Raw genomic sequence first — 20,504 nt, forward strand, 5'->3', positions numbered from 1 at the left:
GACTGTCTCTTCTTCTGATAGCAGGTGTTTAATCAAAGATCCCCGCTTTCTAGTCTTGCACAAGGACCAATCAGCATGGGTATGGGCAGGTTCATTTTTCCATTGATGGGGATTTGATTTACCTGCGGTCGCAGGATTAATAGCGTTAATGTTAGTTCGGCCAGATAAACAATTCAAATACACTAATTAAAATAGTTGGACCTGTGAGATTTGTACTTTGTACTTTGTAGGTCTGCATTTTAAATGTAAGGAGTAAAAAGTATGTTTTTTTCCTCTGAAATGTAATGGAGTAAAAGTACAAAGTATACAAACCTAATAATACTTGAGTAAAGTACAAATCCCCCAAAACAGTACTTAAGTATTGTAACGAAGTACAATTACTCAAGTACTTTACACCCCTGCGTAGGAGGAACAACTTCGTAGCCCTAAAATAAAAGAACACGAGACAAATGAGACCCCTTCACACACGTTGTTCTCTTTTACTTAACCATTTAATTGGGAGGCAAAAGAAAACACTTTCAATCTGATTACATAGAAAGAGAGATGGTTATGCTGGCTTTCTGTTGCTCGTTTTGCCGCAGATGAGTCAAAATCCGTTCTTCTTGCATTCTGAGCACGGACAGGGGGGAGGATGAGGAGGATGAGAAGCGTGAGGAGGAAGAGTGAACATTCCATATGGTGAGCAGATAGCGTCGGATGGCCCTGGTGTGTGTGTGTATCCACGGCTGTGTGTGTATGTGTGTGTGTGTGTGTGTGTGTGTGTGTGTGTGTGTGTGTGTGTGTGTGTGTGTGTGTTGTGTGTGTGTGTGTGTGTGTGTGTGTGTGTGTGTGTGTGTGTGTGTGTATGTGTGTGTGTGTGTGTGTGTGTGTGTGTGTGTGTGTGTATGTGTGTGTGTGTGTGTATCCACGGCTGTGTGTGTGTGTGTGTGTGTGTGTATCCACGGCCACCAAAAACACGGTCCTTCTCTCTCACAGTTTACTCTTGAGAGCTGGAAGAGAAATAGAGATACGTTTAAAAACGAGGAGGAGTTCTGGGGGAAAACCTTGCGACGCACCGATTACATGAGCTTGGTGTTACACGCCTGCTGGCGCTGCTGCTGGGAGGTCTGTTAGCACGAGTGTTAGCCATAACGGCTGCTACTACTGACACACTGACAGGCAGCGTTGAACAAACACATTCACAGTGCAGGGAACGCCAGGTGTTAAGATGCACAGCAAGGATCTGTAGAGAGGTCACCTAGAGGGCTGCCTGGAGCAGGTCTGTCAGACAGGCAGTTCTAGTTCGTCTAAGTGCTGTTACTGCTCACTCTCTTGGCCATTAAAGAAAACCTGCTGCTACTCAGCTCTTATTATGGCGGGAAAGACACTGGAAGTTCACTCACAAAATATTTAAAATTCTTCTTCTTCAACTTACTTTCCCGCATTAGTAAATGTATATGTTTACATTTAGACATTTATCCTAAACGACTTACAGGTTCTGTACAACAAGTCAGCAAGAAGGGTACAACTCTGGCAGTTAAGGGTAAGTGATCATTTTCGTCAAACAGTGTTGAGTGCTACACTCTTGAGTGCAGAGTAGTGTAGATTTTATTAACGTATTAATATTAGCATGGTAGTAATATAGGCACAGTAGATTACTTAGCGCATAATAGTAAAAGATAGTAGATTAGTAGTTTGTATTTTTATATATTTTTTTTTAATTTCAGATATTCATTGAAGAAGTGTGTTTTTAGTCAATGGCGGTTTCAGCTGTCGTGACTGTGGTGGGATGTTTGTTCCACCATTGTGGAGCGAGGACAGCGAATAGCCTGCTTTGGCCAGAAGATGCAGAGCATAGGGGTCTTGAGGGTGTGTAGTTAGAGCATTACAAACGAGGGAGCTGTTCCCTTCCGGTGTGCCAGGTCAAGCACCTTGAAGTGGATACTCCCTTAGTAGTAAGCAGGGATTAAAGCAAAAAAAATCTCCTGACTGAACTTTTTTCAGGCCAAGTCATATTCTTATTTTAACCTCCACTATATATTTTTTATTTAACACTTTGAGCGCCACGCCTGGTTTTCCTTTTTACCGGCTGGACGCCACCATCGGCGCCAATGTTAACGTTAATATCGCCTAATCTATGTTTTAAATTATGGCTATGTGTCTAATCTGCCCATCGCATTATCAAAGACTATTTTCCAGTCAGTGCTGTCAAGGCAGATTGTTTTTTTATCGCGTCGTTTCCGTTTCAGAGCAGTTAGAAAAGCCCCCGTTTTGATATAAAAAACAGCTCATTCTGGAGCATTCTATGAAAATCGTCTTTTAGTGGAATATTCCACAACGTTGATATTTGTCGGCCTTTTTATGAATCGTTTTCAAATAAACGCTAGATGATCAATATTATACGTGCACGCAAGCACATTACAGCCGCGCACGGATAATCGCCTCGTTGATTTCCTCTCGGACTTTTACAGTGAAACCGAAAGAAGACATTTCACAAAACAGCCTATATCTTCATCAAACTTACTCTGATTATCCTAACACTGATAACATAGAGTCCTTACCTGACATCAGATGGTATCCAACTGGTATATTCCAATTCCTGATCACCATTCGAAAAAATCGATACGTGTATGGATCCAACGCGATACTGTAGAACTCCATGATCAGCGGGGATCTGAGGTTCCAGAATGAACTGTGGTAACCCTGGCTGGATCAGTGGACTGGAAAATGTGGAGTACCGGATTTTTTTCCCCATTCATTCTCATTGAGTCCATTCCAAAATCACTTATGTCATCTGGGAGACGACAGGGGGCGCTTTTTTCCACAGTGATCGCCGGCGCCGCTCGGCTATACTCGGGTAGGCTCGGGTGATGCAATAATTGTTCAGATCGCAAAAAAAAAAAAAATTTAAAAATCCGCGAAATCTCGTGAGTGGCTTTCAACCACCTATAAAAAAACACGAGAAATCTCGTGAGTGGCACGGAAAGAGTTAATAGCATTAGCGTTTTAAGGGAACTAATCATTTTGAACATCTTTTCTATTGCCAGTTTGCTTTTACGTAATATCAATGATGTTTTCAATTCATTAAATGAAACTGATTGCAAGGGTTGACTGACTTTGTCATACAAATAAACAAATCTACATACTGTAACTTTTCAGTATTGTGTATAGTTCAAATTCAGTATTGTCTATAGTTCAAATTCAGTATTGTGTATAGTTCAAATTCAGTATTGTGTATAGTTCAAATTCAGTATTGTGTATAGTTCAAATTATGTATTGTCTATAGTTCAAATTATGTATTGTGTATAGTTCAAATTATGCAGGGCTCGAAATTAACATTTTTACTTGGTAGCACTAGTGCTCCCAACTTCAAAAAGTTGGGAGCACCAGCAAAAATGTAGGAGCACCAACAATATATATGTAATATTTTTTTTTATTGATAAAAAAACGACAATATAACAGTACTGTAATGCAGTAAAACAGTGAAAGTAGCCTTAAACTATAGTATAGTGTAGACCTAGTAGTGTAGCCTATAGTGTAACTAGGCATGTGCCGGTATGACATTTTGAGGGTACGATAACCTTGGACAAAAATACCACGGTTTCACGGTATTCGGTACATAAAAAATCCCCCATTGAACAAAACGTATTACAGTGCACAATAAGTGTTATTCATGAATATGTGAAGACTGTCTGTATTACACACAGAGGGAACTGTCTGACCACTTTAAAACTAAGTACAAAATATAAAATAGTTCCAAATAAACTTTCATGATTATGAATATGTAGGCTACATGTCAAAAGGGCATTTTGCTAATGTAATCTACTTGCAAAGATGTGTTATAATATAGCCTAGTACTATTCTTACTAGGGATGCACCGAATGGGAAATTCTTGGCCGAAACCGAAAATAGAAAACAGTTGGCCGAAAACCGAAAGCCGAAAGGCCGAAAATGATTCATAGAATAGAATTTTTTTTTACCAATGTTGTGGAACATTATGATTATGGAAAAATATATGATTATGGCAAAACTTAACTTAAATAATAGATAATCACTATTATGGGTCCATAAAACATTTATTCAGCACTTCTGAATGCATACAGTACATTAATTCCATCTTTTCTCTGGCTGCCGCAGCGGACATCTGTGCTCTACTGAGCGCACCTTTCTAGTCCCCAGCTGAATGTGCTCTGGTGACTTTGGCACAGTAGACGCGTGACAGACAGACAGCGTCAATGTGAGAAACACAATCCCCCCCCCCTCTCGCTCTGAATAATATGCATATTAGATCACTCAGTGATTAACCGCGACGGGCATATAGTAAATAAGGATATAAAAGCATGTTAAAGACGTATTTTTTGGACACGTTGCGCGCAGAGTTTACATAGAAACAGCGCGACTCCCGACAGCGCGACATCATCACAACAACACGCGAATAATATGCATATTAGATCACTCAGTGAATAACCGCGACGGGCATATAGTAAATAAGGATATAAAAGCATGTTAAAGACGCATTTATTGGACGCGTTGCGCGCAGAGTTTACATAGAAACAGCGCGACTCCCGACAGCGCGACATCATCACAACAACACGCGAATAATATGCATATTAGATCACTCAGTGATTAACCGCGACGGGCATATAGTAAATAAGGATATAAAAGCATGTTAAAGATGCATTTATTGGACGCGTTGCGCGCAGAGTTTACATAGAAACAGCGCGACTCCCGACAGCGCGACATCATCACAACAACACGCGAGGTTGTTAGGTTGTTTCTGTTTCGGTGATATATTTTCGGTGAAAAAACTCTTTCGGCCAGAAGCCGAAAGGCCATTTTTGCCATTTTCGGCCGAAAACTTTCGGTGCCGAAATTTCGGTGCATCCCTAATTCTTACTATATTTGGATTCTTCTTTTGTGGTGGCTCAACATTATTCACACACGGAACAATATGTTGGGGATAAGGGTTCCGCACGGACCATATTGTTTGTTACATTGCTGTCGGCAAACTAGCTCAGAGTGTCAACAGAGTGTTGATGTTGAGTTGATGTTAGCTGCTAGCTGGCTATCCGAATCCACAACAGCCAGGCAGCCAACCGTACAAAATACAGTCTCAGCCAATCACACTGTTGTACAGTTAGTTAGCTCCACTAAATTGCGAATTAAAAGTTAGCCAGCCAGCGCAGACTGTATTAGCTAGCTACAGTTGCTAGGTAGCTAACGTTAGCCAGCCGAAGATCGGTAGCTAGCTAATGTTAGCCACAGCTGCAAAAACGAATTTCAATTATGTTATGAGCTATCAGCTAGCCAGATAGATAACGTTAGACAACGCCTCGTGTATTAAACTAAAGTGAATAGTTTACTGGGCCATTGTTTAATGCTTCAGTGGTGTTAAAAGAGGACCTGCACGCTTGCTATCTTCGGTGCGAATGAGACGGGTCTGTGAGGGGGAGGGCACTGCGAGCAGCATGTGTGTGCGCCAAGCTCACGTTTGATTGGTTAGAATGGTCAAAATGCCCTTTTTCATGATATTTGACGCCTCTGATTGGCTCAATTTAGTTTCAATCTGTATGCATCTACAAATCATATTATACCAGGTTAAAATCCGTCACGACTCTGAATCAAATGACGGAACTCCGAATCAAATTGACGGATATCCGTCTCAAGACGGAACGCTTTAATGCCTGAGTAAGTGAGAGAAATGTATGAAAATGAGACAGTGACACAGTGATTAACACAAGCTACTGTGGTAGTAAATGTTAGCACTAACACTTTGCATTGTGGGGTAGGTTAGGAGGACTGAATGACATCACACGTGGGGGCATGTTTAATGCTGTCAGTGGTGGAGGAAGTATACAGTTCCTTTACTTAAGTAAAAGTAAAAATACCCATATAAAACAGTATTCTGTTTTTAATTTTTTTAATCACGTAAAAAGAAATTACACATTTTATCGCACGTTGCAGCACTTTGCTCTCGTCTGTCGGCTCCGGGCTGCGTTTTCGCGGATCAACCAATACATTGTTGGAAAGTTGAATTTGCTGCCGTTCGATCGTAACTACACTCAACCTATTGCGTGATTCCATTCTCGAGTTACAAGATGAAACAACCGGCAAGCGTCATTCGACAAGACATTCGGACGAGTGACCACGTCCTGAACTGAACTGGGAAAGTAAGTTGAAGAATAATTTTTAATATTTTGTGAGTGAACTTCCAGTGTCTTTCCTGACCAGTGACCAGTCACCGCTGATGGCGAAAATGATTGACCACCGTTGTAGCCAAGGAGCGTCTGCACCAAAAGCGATCCGAGATGGGTGCTCAGAGTGGGGGAAGGTGACACAAGAAGACGAAGAAGTCCTTTGTTTTGAGCCTGTACCGCCCCTTTGCCTCTATCACTGTTCTCCGTAGGTTGTTGTTGCCTGTCAACGAGCCCGACGTTGTAGGCTGAGGTGCGCACATTCAGAGCGCCGTGGACGGATTTGTCTACTACTAAATTCTACTTAAGTAAAAGTAGAGAAGTATTTGATATAGCATGTATATAAGTATCAAACATAATAGTACATTATCCTATATGACATTTGTGTATTCCAGGAGGAGCATTCTCTGTTTGATCCATTGATCTAAAGTAGGGATGTTGGCATAAAAATAATTTATTTAACCTTTATTTACCCAGGCAAGCAAGTAAGAACAAATTATTCTTTTATTTATTGTCAAAGTATGCATAATGTTGTGTTAATTACACAACAAGAGATATGTAATGTTAATTACCTGAAATTATTCCGTTTTTTGGGGGGGGGGAGAAACCCTGCATATATCGGTATCGGAAATTAAGAGTTGGACAATATCGGTATATCGGTATCGGTAAAAAAGCCAATATCGAACATCCCTAATCTAAAGGTTATGAGTGGTATGTGGTCCAGTTATACTGCCTCTGATTACGACCCCTTGAAGTTGACAAGTACTTACTTTCTTCAAAGTAACTGATTGGTTCAGATAAATGTAGTCGAGTAAAAACTATAATAATTCCTTTGAAATGTAGTAAAAAGTACAAGGACTAAACACATTTCGCAATTATGCCACATCAATGTGGAACGCCTTACCCACAGCCGTAAAATAATGTGAATCCCTACCCACCTTCAAAACCACTCTCAAAGAGCACCTACGGGAGGCTGCAATTCGAAACTGGCCCCTGTAAATATCCAACCCCCCACCAAACCCCCTCCAATGTACAGTTTTCCCCCCTCAAATGTATATACTCTCTTTTAGAAACTCTGTCTCTTAAACAGTACTGTATATTTGTATATCTTGTATGTCATAAATGTCTGGATGTAACAGTACTGTCTATCTTTATGTCGTGTATGTCATAAATGTTACGATGAATTGAAAATGGGTTACTGAATATAGCATTTCTATAAAGCATTAATATGTTCCATGTCTTAGAACGCTGCATTGCTGATGAGTTTAAATTTGCATTTGAGCAAAGGATTGTTATGCAAATAGTCTTGTTAACACCACCACTAATCTAATGAAACACCACAGCAGTTGTTGCAGCCAACCTTTAATATAAGTGTTCTCTGGAAGGGCTGTGAGGACGAGTATGAAAACAAGAGTTTCTCACCCTACTCTTTCTAATGTGTGTCTAATGATTTAATTGGGGCTCACTATCAAATCAACAGCCTGGCCCAATTAAAGCCAACAAGCTCCGGACCTGGGGCTTTGCTGCAGCTGCCCCTTCCCTCTGGAAAGCCCTCCCCAGCCACATCTGCAATGCCAACACACTACTGTCCTTGAAAACAGCCCTCAATACAAGACCGACAGAGGAGAGGGAGAACGGGAGAAGATGTGGGGAGGACATGCGACAAATCAGCCCGGGAGCGGGAGGCGAACCCGGGACGGCCGGGTGGGTGTGCGAGGCACTATGTGGTGCGCCACTGGGGCGCCCCTTCACTCTTGCTTTTGATCCATAGTGGTGTTGTTTTGTTTTGTTTTGTTTTGAACCCACACTGTAAAACGTCTGAGCATTGTGTTAAGCACTATATAAATCAAATATTATTATTATTATTATTATTATTATTATTATTATTATTATCATTTGTATCATTATTATTATTATAGGGTCAGTGGTGTTGTTCATCTAACAGTGTGCATATTAGTATATTGTAGATTATTACTAGCATAGTAGGTAGTAGTATAGGGATAGTAGCATAGTAGATAGTAGTATAGACATATTAGCATAGTAGTATTGATATAGTAGCATATTACATAATAGATAGTAGTATAGATATACAGTAGTAGCATAATATATTAGTTCAAGAAAACTGCTCCAATCTTTATCTTGTGTCTATTCACCCTTTGATTTGAAACAATCTACAGTATGATAAGACAGAACGAATCAGACAGCTGACTCTCACTCACCCAGTCTGAAAACCTGCCCTTCAAAACACATTAGGGAAGACAGCTGAAGACCATGTACAGCTACGTCGATAAAGCGAGGCATAAGAACTTAGGGGTTGAGTTCTCGTGCCAAATGCTGAAACTGGGTGATTGAGTGACCGACTGCCTGATTAGATTATTCTTGGATGTCCAGCCTGCATGTATTATAAAACATCAGTGTTCATCAGAATGATCAAAGTAAATGGATACACTCAGATACAGCTGTAAATTAAATAAAGTTAATGTAATTATTGAACTTTTACTTAACCAGGCAAGTCAATTTATAATATAATATAATATAATTTTGTATTCATTATTGTTTTATTTTTTAAGACCATCATAATTATAACATCATCATAAGACCATTTCGGCACGGCTATTCTTTTACTACGAGAACTGCCCTCTGCAAAGATGACTGTCTTGAGAAGACTGTATTCTCAATATTACATCACTTTGCATTTGAAATTCTTAAAGAAGAGGTGACAATATGGCTCCCAAAAACAACGCAGTGAATAGACGTGGGCCAGGAGCACTGTCTGCTATTATAATCTACTGCCCGTTTCTAAACCTTTGTTTACCAGATTAGTGCGGTGCAGCCAATATGGGAAGGGAAGAATTAATGTAAAATTAAAAGAGACAGGTGCTGGAGAATCAATTATTAAAATTAGCTAGTTAATGATAATTAGTTTATCTGGAAAACAACTTCACAAACATGTTCCATAATAGACCCGACAATAAATAAATAGAATGAGATAATAAAAAAAAATTAAAAATGGGAAATAGGACAAGGAATTAAGGAAGGGAATGAGTTGAATTTGAACAATTAGAGACTAAACCACAGTCAGGCCTCAGATATGCTAATGAAGCAACAGCTGCAGGGTTGTTACTAAATGGCCAAGCCGCAAAGTACAAAAAAGAAAAAGAAAAAAAAAGAAATCACTTCATCTTCAAAAACGGATATTCATAAAAATAGTTTAAAATAAATAAATAATAATAATTCATCTTTGTTTTAGGTTAGAGAGGGACATGTGGTATCCACTGAGGTAACAGTTAAAGTAAAAGATATGGTAAAAAAATTATGACGAGTCCCGGCGTGCGTTGCAGCTTGGCCAATGAGTGACAACACTCATTGCAGTTTGGACGGGGGGCACACCATGCCGGTTACCTGGGCTTCAATAAGTTGCTGTCATTGGTCAGTGGGCTAAAGGGGGCGGGCACAGGGGAAACAGAATGATTTGCTGAGGAAGTATTTGTGTTTACGTGTATTTATATGTACTGTTTAAGTACCGTATGTGTTACTAAATAGACAGGAAAGTGTGCAGCTATACTGTACACGTGTCTCATACTACTGTGTAGTGTGGGATTGTGTGTGTTTGTGTGTACCGTAAAATAAACTCATTCCAAATGGATCAATTGAATTGTGTAACTGTGTGTGTGTGTGTTTCTAACTCACCGCCAGGAAAGTAAAGAGGGAGGTTCTTCTCATACAGTTCTTTATCCGCTGGTAGGAACACACAGAAAATCACTCTGTCCAACTGACACACACGCACGCACGCACACACACACACACACACACACACACACACACACACACACACACACACACACACACACACACACACACACACACACACACACACACACACACACACACACACACACACACACACACACACACACACACACACACTCTTATTATCCACTTGACAAAACACAACAGCAAAGACCTCACAATAGCAACATGGTACAGAATCTAACATTGAGGGCTTATTGTTGTACAGCAGCGTGACACCTGTAGAAGTATTAAGACACAATCCCATAAACTCCACTCTATAACGATTCCTTAACACATACACGGCTAGGGAGCAGGCAGACAGATGGAGAGAGAGAGAGAAAGAGAGAGATGAGAGGATTGTGTGTCACTGAAATTTTTTGTATAATGTGTGCGGTATGTTTGAGGATGAGCAAGAGAAGACAGCATTTCTGTGTATTTCTGCATGTCCCTGAGCATAATGGGTGTGTGTGTGCTTGGCATGGGGCCATTGGTCCCTAATTACTGTAGGAACAGCCCTGGTCTCTTCAGTTCAGAGACTGCTGTAGCACATGTGTGCACGCTGTAGCGCCAGCGTTTCCGTTAGCCGGTAATTACCGGTATTTGACCGGCAAAATCTGTTGAAGTCCGACATATTTAATCTCTCCGGTCTTAATGTCTGGTGAAAATAATTCCCTGAGTCTAAACACAATTTGATTATTTGAATTGTATTCAAATAGGCTAAAATTAAATAGCCTATGCGATGAACGAAACAATCATTACATTTGTTTCATCGTTGCTTCTAATAATGACAACGACGTTGTCAGCGAGAGCTTAGTGCTGGGTGTGCGAACTTTTGTGAAGCTGCAGAGCCGGAGCAGCAGCAGCACATTGCAGTACTCCAATTCAGCCATTGGCAATTCAATGTTGGGTGGGGGGCGCTGCTGTGCGGTCCCCAGATAGAGACAGAAAAGAGCCAGAAAACAGCTGCATCTGCTGCTCTGCATCGACATACTCTCGCAAATAAGTCATTGGGAGGTGGAGAGAGAGAGTCGTCACGCAAACCCACGATAATGTTGCCGTCTCTCTCTGCCAAATTTCTCAGTTCTTCGCTTGATATAATTAATACAAATGTCCAATATAACGGAATTCGTTAGCTCATAAAAATGTGATTATAACAGACTGCTGTTTATTAATGTCGGGCGACTGCCCACAGACACCTATTTGATTTAAAGTCGGCAGCAGTACGGAGTCTCTGGACTTATTTTATTTGGAATATAATGACTTTATACGCAAAAGTAGCCTAGTTTTAAGTAAAAATATTATAAATCTACATGCCCTGATGATGTCATTCTTTTGTTTTGTTGTCATTCTTTTGCCTATCAATTGTTTTTAAGCTCAATAAACTCTGACCGGAATTTCTCTCATTTGACCGGTAGATTGAAATCTACGGGACACTGAGGCCGGCAACAATTTTTTCTAACGGAAACCCTGTGTAGCGCATGTGTGCACGCACGCACGCACGCACGCACGCACGCACGCACGCACGCACGCACGCACGCACGCACGCACGCACGCACGCACGCACGCACGCACGCACGCACACACACACACACACACACACACACACACACACACACACACACACACACACACACACACACACACACACACACACACACACACACACACACACACACACACACACACACACACACACACACACACACACACACACACACACACACACACACACACACACACACACACACAGTAAATGCAGTCCATTTATGTAAAATGTAGGTGTGAAATGTAAATTGGTCTGGGTCTTTAAATTGGGGGTATATATCCATTTAATCTTTAATAATTTGACTTGCAGTTGGAAAATATGCTTTTTGATAGCATATAGCATAATATAAATATTTCACATGTCAAAGAAGCTTTCACAGCTTTTAAAATCAGTAACATTTCAGGTTTAGCTGCCATCATAACGTCAGTCTTGTATCAACAGCTCAGTCAATCAAGAAAATACTCATATATCATACTGTATAATATAATATCATTCATTATGTTGTTGTTCAGTGGCAGGGCTACCCTTTTGTTTGATGTTTTGATTAAGAATCTGGCCTTTAAATGCAAGTGATGTAGGTGCCGTGACCAAAATGTTCCCGATAAATATTGAAATGGCAAAGGTGGTAAACCATGTGTTCTGCATCCCTCCCTCTAAATGCTTTTTGAGAAGACTATAGTTAAACAGACTAGGACCCCCCCATGTCCTGGAGCTCTTTGAGGAGACTATAGTTAGACAGACTAGGACCCCCCATGTCCTGGAGCTCTTTGAGAAGACTATAGTTAGACAGACTAGGACCCCCCATGTCAAGTCAAGTCAAGTCAAGTAATTTATTTATATTGTGTGGTGGACACTAGATGGAGGTGTCTCACTTCAGAATGGACACTGATTGAGTGACAGGAGGGAGTTGACTTAAGGGTGTGGCTGTACCTTGGTTCTGTTGGATTTGTTTGGAAGTAAAGTTCAGAGACTCGATACTCCGTCTGCTCGTCTCATTGATTCACTTCCACAGTGGTGACCCTGACGTGTGAAATATGAGCAATAACGAGAATCCACCGGCTGTGGTTCCCGCAGTGTATGCAGCTACAGTAAAGTTGCCAGAGTTTTGGCAGCATGACCCGGCCCCGTGGTTTCAGCACATCGAGGCACAATTTCACCTCCGCGGAATAACGTCGGATGAGACGAAATATTACCATGTTGTTGCGGCATTGGATTCCTCCACTACACGCCGGCTGATGGGATGCCTGAGAGAGCCGCCAGCAGCCGGCAAATACGACGCGCTCAGAGAACAGCTGTTGCGCATTTTCCAGCTGTCAGATGCAGAGCGCGCGGAGCGCCTATTGTCCCTCAACGGATTGGGGGACAGTAAACCAACAGAACTGATGGAGAACATGCTAGCACTGCTTGGTTCAGGTGACGCTACATTTATTTTTGTGCAGCTGTTCCTGCGTCAACTCCCGACTCCGGTGCGCACGGCTCTGGCCAGCTCGCCTCTCGTGCGCACCAAGGATTACCGGGGATTGGCAGAGGAGGCGGACAGAATACTACTGGCCTCCCGTCAGTACTGTGTGGCTGCTGTGTCTGATCGGGTGGCTGATCGCAGGGATCAGACACAGAGGGATGATAGAGGGCTTTGTTATTATCATCGCCGTTTTGGCAACAAAGCGAAGAGCTGTGTTCCACCATGCACCTTTGGTAACCAGGGAAACGCGAGAGCCGGCGCTCGTTAGCGGCTATGAGCGCTGGCGTCAATATCAACGAGCTGTTGTTTATCGAGGACACGTTGTCTGGAAGGCGTCTGTTGGTGGATTCTGGCGCCCAGAGGAGCATCCTGCCTGCGTCGGCCACGGACGCCTTGGGAAACGGTCATGGACCACCCCTGGACGCGGCTAATGGGACTTCCATCCGTACGTTTGGTACCAGGTACGTGACTATGTGTTTACATGGACAGCAGTTTAGCTGGGAATTTATTATTGCTTCAGTGTCGGTGCCTATACTGGGCGCGGATTTTTTGTGTGCTCACAGACTGTTAGTGGACGTTGCGAACCGTAGGCTGATTGGCTCTGTGTCCTTTGACACATACCCCTGCACACTGGGGGGGCCGGGGCCGCCTGCCCTGGCCAATATGCTCGCCACAGGCGATATGTACCAGCGCCTCCTCGCTGAGTTTCCTGCTCTGACTGTCCCCACTTTCTCTGCCTCTGTCGCCAAGCATGGGGTGGAACATTACATCCCAACGGTGGGCCCGCCAGTTTATGCACGGGCGCGCCGCCTGGATGCTGCTAAACTGGCAATAGCCAGGGAGGAGTTTGCCACAATGGAACGGCTCGGCATTGTGCGCCGGTCCAACAGTCCTTGGGCCTCCCCACTACACATGGTCCCCAAGGCGGACGGGAAGTGGCGTCCGTGTGGTGATTTCCGTCGCCTAAATAACATCACCACTCATGACCGGTACCCAGTGCCACATATCCAGGATTTCTCTGCCCACCTAGCGGGCGCCACCATTTTTTCTAAAATAGATTTGGTGCGTGGCTACCACCAGGTACCGGTCCATCCGCTCGACGTGCCCAAGACTGCCATTATCACCCCGTTTGGACTGTTTGAATTCCTGCGCATGCCATTCGGCCTTAAAGGGGCAGCGCAAACATTCCAGCGGCTGATGGACTCTGTGCTGCGAGGCCTGTCATTTTTGTTTATTTATCTGGACGACATCCTGGTAGCCAGTGCATCGGTGGAGGAGCATCGGGGACATCTCCGTCAACTGTTCGAGCGGCTCAACGAGCATGGGCTGATCGTAAACCCGGCCAAATGTCAGTTTGGCCTGCTGTCCATGGATTTCCTGGGCCACCATGTCTCTTCCCAGGGGGCTGTTCCTCTACCCGCCAAGGTGGAGGCAATTGCTGCTTTCCCCCGCCCCCTCACCATCAAACCTCTCCAGGAGTTCCTGGGGATGGTTAATTTTTACAATAGGTTTATAGCCCATGCGGCTCACCTGATGAGACCTCTGTACGAGGCGTTGAAGGGGAAGAGAGCCAACGATGACGTGGGCTGGTCCCCGGAGCGGGTCCAGGCATTTGAGGGCTCTAAGGCTGCCCTTGCCAACGCTGCCATGCTGGCACACCCATCTCCTGCTGCTCCTATAGCCCTCACCACCGATGCCTCCGATTATGCAGTAGGTGCGGTGTGCGAGCAGTGGGTGGCTGGCGCCTGGCAGCCTCTGGCCTTCTTCAGTAGGAAGCTGCGCGACAACGAGAGGAAGTATAGTACATTCGACAGGGAGCTCCTGGCCCTCTTCCTCGCCATACGTCACTTCAGGTTCTTGCTGGAGAGCCGCAAGTTCACAGTTTTTGTCGACCACAAGCCCCTAACGTTTGCCATGGCCAAGACCACGGAGCCATGGTCGGGGCGGCAGCAGCGCCAACTTTCCGCCATATCAGAGTTCACTACCGACATCCAGCATGTAGCCGGTAAAGACAACCAGGTGGCGGACTGCCTCTCCCGGGCGCGCGTCAGCCCTGTGCACCTGGGCATCGACTATGCTGCCATGGCTGCTGACCAGCTCACCGACTCAGACCTTCAGGCATTCAGGACGGCTGTGACAGGACTTCGACTTGAGGATGTGGTGTTTCACGACTGCGGCGCCACGCTCCTCTGTGACGTCTCCACTGGCCAGCCCCGCCCCATGGTTCCAACTGACTGGCACCACCGGGTATTTGACACCATTCATGCCCTTTCACACCCTGGGGTAAAGGCGTCGGTCAAGCTGGTAGCGGCCAAGTTCGTCTGGCCGGGCCTTAGGAAGGACGTCAAAGTATGGGCGGCCTCCTGTGTGGCGTGCCAGCGTGCCAAGGTACATCGTCACACTAAGGCCCCCCTGGAGCCGTTTCTCATTCCAGAGAGGCGGTTTGACCATGTCCACGTGGACCTGGTGGGCCCACTTCCCCCGTCTCAGGGTTTCACACACCTCCTCACTATGGTGGACAGGACCACCAGGTGGCCGGAGGTTGTTCCCCTGTCATCAACAACGGCTGCGGAGGTGGCTCGGGCGTTTATCTTCGGCTGGGTCACTCGGTTTGGCACGCCATTGGACCTGACTTCGGACAGGGGATCCCAGTTCACTTCTGAGCTGTGGAGCACCGTGGCTGAGAGACTTGGGGTGAAACTCCATCGTACCACAGCATACAACCCAAAGGCCACAGATCCATGAAGGCCGCTCTCCGGGCCACGCTCACAGATGGCAACTGGGTCGACCGTCTTCCGTGGGTCATGTTGGGCCTGCGTACTGCCCCTAAAGAAGACCTGCAGGCCTCTTCAGCCGAATTGGTTTTTGGTCAACCGCTGAGGGTCCCAGGGGAGTTCCTTCCTGGTTCCTCTGCCCCTTGGTCCACTACAGCTCACCGATCTGCCTTCCAGGACGCAGCGAGGGTGTTTGCCCCAGTTCCCACACATCACTGCCTTCCCCAGTCCTACATTCCTAAGGACCTGATGACTGCGAGGTATGTGTTCATCCGTCATGATGCCCACCGTTCTCCACTGCAGGCTCCCTATGACGGGCCCTTCCGCGTCCTCGAGCCGGGCCCCAAGTACTTTGTGGTGGACATGGGGGGGAATAAGGAGCAGATCTCAGTCGATCGTCTTAAGCCTGCTCATGTGGTCCCAAATGGGCCGGTGGAGCTGGCTCAGCCCCGGCGCCGGGGCCGGCCACCCAAGTTTTCCCCTGTCCCATGCCCTCCGGCCGTTGTTACCCCTACCTTTCCACCGACGAAGCCTCGGCGGCGGCGGGGACGGCCCCCTGCCCCTACCCTTACCCTTTCCCCTTCCACGTTCCCTGTGACTGTTAAATACAGTCGTTATGGCCGCGTGGTCAGACCTCCTAAAAGAGACTGAAGACACTGGGTGCACTGTTTTTGGGGGTTTGTTGTGTTCAGTTCCGTTTGTTTGGTGTTGCACTGAATGTCAATTCTGAATGTTCGGGGGGGGCCTGTGTGGTGGACACTAGATGGAGGTGTCTCACTTCAGAATGGACACTGATTGAGTGACAGGAGGGAGTTGACTTAAGGGTGTGGCTGTACCTTGGTTCTGTTGGATTTGTTTGGAAGTAAAGTTCAGAGACTCGATACTCCGTCTGCTCGTCTCATTGATTCACTTCCACAATAGCACGTTTAAAAACTCAAGAGCCAACCAAAGTGCTGTACAATCAAAGCTTAAAATCAATGTCATAATATAAAATACACAAATACAAAAATACAAAAAGGCACAGCAGGACAAGACAGTACATTCAGAGAATAGGACAGTAGGACAACACACGGATAGGGGAACACAAAGTACAGTAGCACACAGGGGACAGAGGAGCATAAGAAGAGATACAAGAGGGAGGGGGCAGAATAAAATTGCATGGGAGTGTGTGAGTTAGGGTGTGGGAGAATCAGGGTTTATTGAAGGCTAGGGAATAGAAGTGGGTTTTTAGACGGGCCTTAAATGTCTCCAGCGAGCGGGCAGATCGGATCTCCAGGGGAAGCTGGTTCCATAGTTTGGGGGCCACTGCCTTGTCCTGGAGCTCTTTGATGAGACTATAGTTAAACAGACTAGGACCCCCATGTCCTGGAGCTCTTTAAGAAGACTATAGTTAAACCGACTAGGACCCCCATGTCCTGGAGCTCTTTAAGAAGACTATAGTTAAACAGACTAGGACCCCCCATGTCCTGGAGCTCTTTGATAGGACTATAGTTAAACAGACTAGGACCTCCATGTCCTGGAGCTCTTTAAGAAGACTATAGTTAAACAGACTAGGACCCCCATGTCCTGGAGCTCTTTAAGAAGGCTATAGTTAAACTCATGTCCAGGGGTACAGTGGTAATTTCAGAAGTGGTTGTACTCTGTTTTAATGAAGCCACGTGCACGCATGCGCATACATGTTCCCTCGTGTGTGCACAGAACAGATGATTATTATGCATAAATAGTAGGAAACATGTTTGTATAGGAAATTACTAGTTTTAGTTTAGTTTTTGTAAATATTGCCTTGAAATTCTCCACTTGCACAACCTGAAAGTAGGCACTTCCGGCTGACTTCCGGTTGCGAATGGTACTTCCTGTCCCATCCAAATACATTGGTTTTAGCTACTTTTCTCCCGTTATTTAAACAACTTTGTTGTCACAGAGAGGCAATGAAACGTTTGTATTATTATAGTATAGAATGTATTTAATAAGCAAACGTTTGTCAGCAGGGTTTTTGGGCTGTATTTCATGTAAAAACGTTCACTGTTAGTTTACTTGCTCACGCTAATTAAGGCTAATGCTGGCTAACAGAAGCTAGCGCAAGAAACGACGCCGCAAAGTATTGTTTATAGTGCATTTCATGCCACCTTATAGCATTTGTACATTTGTATGACAGTCTATAATGCTCCCGTGAGGTTTTTCCGGACGTTTTGGTAATGATTTTCACTATAAAATCATATTTCTAAATGACAGGAAGTTGATAAACTGTCCGCGATAGCTTTGAGCTAACGATCTTTTCCATTCTAAACGTAACGTTAGTTGTTCAAAACATTACCTGTCTATATAATTTGTTCCTCAACGTTATATAGACAGGTAATGTTTTGTAAACTAACTGCAGCCTGCTACAGTTAGAAGCTAACGTTAGCCAGCAAGCTGCAGCCTGCTACAGTTAGAAGCTAATGTTAGCCAGCAAGCTGCAGCCTGCTACAGTTAGAAGCTAACGTTATCCAGCAAGCTGCAGCCTGCTACAGTTAGAAGCTAATGTTGAGGAACAAATTATATAGACGGGTAATGTTTTGAACAACTAACGTTACGTTTAGAAGCTTGCTGGCTAACGTTAGCTTCTAACTGTAGCAGGCTGCAGCTTGCTGGCTAACGTTAGCTTCTAACTGTAGCAGGCTGCAGCTTGCTGGCTAACATTAGCTTCTAACTGTAGCAGGCTGCAGCTTGCTGGCTAACGTTAGCTTCTAACTGTAGCAGGCTGCAGTTAGTTTACAAAACATGACCTGTCTATATAACGTTGAGGAACAAATTATATAGACAGGTAATGTTTTGAACAACTAACGTTACGTTTAGAATGGAAAAGATCGTTAGCTCAAAGCTATCCCGGACAGTTTATCAACTTCCTGTCATTTAGAAATATAGTGAAAATCTAGTGAAAATCATTACCAAAACGTCCGGAAAAACCTCACGGGAGCATTATAGACTGTCATACAAATGTACAAATGCTATAAGGTGGCAAGAAATGCACTATAAACAATACTTTGCGGCGTCGTTTCTTGCGCTAGCTTCTGTTAGCCAGCATTAGCCTTAATTAGCGTGAGCAAGTAAACTAACAGTGAACGTTTTTACATGAAATACAGCCCAAAAACCCTGCTGACAAACGTTTGCTTATTAAATACATTCTATACTATAATATTACAAACGTTTCATTGCCTCTCTGTGACGACAAAGTTGTTTAAATAACGGGAGAAAAATAGCTAAAACCAATGTATTTGGATGGGACAGGAAGTACCATTCGCAACCGGAAGTGCCTACTTTCAGGTTGTGCAAGTGGAGAATAGAGATGCTGAAAAAGGTAGCAGGATGTAGCCTTCAATAAAGAAATTATATTGTCAACAGATATTGTAACTGAGGGGTACAATTCCCTGACTGTATTGATAAGTATGGTATCATTAAACCACTACCGCTTTATGTACTTTAACTACTGGCCACACAGTACATGATATAGATATGATGAACACTTTCCCACCATGAAACCAAGTCACACAAATGTATAAATCGAATATTTAATATATAGCAAAGGGTATATACACCGTTCACTTAATGACATTTATGATTTGAATGCACTTGTAAGGCAAATGAGTATTCGTAGGCAAATCAACATTGAATGTCCAATCTCTGGTTACGCAGGAAGCAAGTATACAACCTGGTTCTTTAGGGAACTATAGCGATGGTACTTAAATTATTATAGCTGGATATACTAAAGGGGGTCCCGCTGGTTGTAAGTCAGTAGGGGGGGGGGGGGGGGGGTTAGGAGAGCCGCTGGCGATATCCCATCTGGCCAACGATTTCTTGGGAGAATTCAGAGTGCTGAACACGGTGCCCACAGAACCTTGGTCCACAGATGAATACAGTTGGGCCCTCTTGTAGACGGTAGCTGCCGGTCCACAACGAAGAGACGTGAGGCGACCTCACTCGGGTTAGAGCGCCGTCTCACCTGGACTCCTCTCGGGGGTAGTTCCAACACTCACCAGTGTTGGCTGTTATCCATGGCATAATCAAAGCACCCAAAGCAAGTAGATAATCCAAGCCGTGTAGGGCTCGCCGTCGTCCGGGTAAGGTAATCCAATGTGCAGGTCCACTCGTCCTGGCCCAGAACTCCTCGGATGAAGGCACCACACGTGGTCTGCCCAGCCTGGTTAAGACTCTAGATAACGCGAGGAAACGATGGGGGTACTGCTCACTTTATAACTCTAACCGAACGATGCACCATACATAATAGACTATTATTAACTTAATAGAAATACGTCCCACTCGACGGTATAGTGCCAAACTATGACAATTCAACTATTAATCCACACGATGTCTCAATGCCATTCTGAGGCCAAGTTGACCATACTGCACCACACGTGTATCGTGGGTGAGGCTTAACGTCTTGCCACTAGGTTGGAAGGTAAAGAACTAAGGGCTAAGGGACTAAAAGAAAGTTCTACTTTACTTGCGCCATATATATATGCGCTGTGAACAAATAGTACCATTCGTATTTCGCCAGACGTATTCCTACGCGGAACCGGGCTAGTAACGACATGTTCGTCGGCACGATTGAACTTGAACCAAGGGGCTTGGCTGCTGGCGCCAAGTTCTTGTCCAATGAGAGAATGAAACTATTATGGGCTGTTAGTAGACTAAAGGGATATTCAGTGTATATGTACAAGGAATATACAAGGGATATCAAACGATATACAAATACTATTAAATATATATCCATAAATAAA

The 20,504-nt window shown here is 44.3% G+C and overlaps 1 protein-coding gene across 1 annotated transcript in view; it reads right to left on the reverse strand.

Annotated features, from left to right (window-relative positions):
* Nucleotides 1–483: 483 nt before the first annotated feature.
* The window catches only part of macrod1 (mono-ADP ribosylhydrolase 1), a 496,258-nt gene continuing 476,237 nt past the window's right edge, over nucleotides 484–20,504 (reverse strand). Inside the window, exons 9-10 of the mRNA XM_084332361.1 lie at nucleotides 9,864–9,945; nucleotides 484–989 (exon numbers count right to left, since the gene is read on the reverse strand). Coding sequence (XP_084188487.1) covers nucleotides 970–989; nucleotides 9,864–9,945 — 102 coding nt within the window. The 3' untranslated portion in view covers nucleotides 484–969. The remainder of the gene's footprint in view (nucleotides 990–9,863; nucleotides 9,946–20,504) is intronic.

Source organism: Notolepis coatsorum, assembly GCF_963971535.1.
Source record: "Notolepis coatsorum genome assembly, chromosome: 16".
NCBI classification, from domain to species: domain Eukaryota; kingdom Metazoa; phylum Chordata; class Actinopteri; order Aulopiformes; family Paralepididae; genus Notolepis; species Notolepis coatsorum.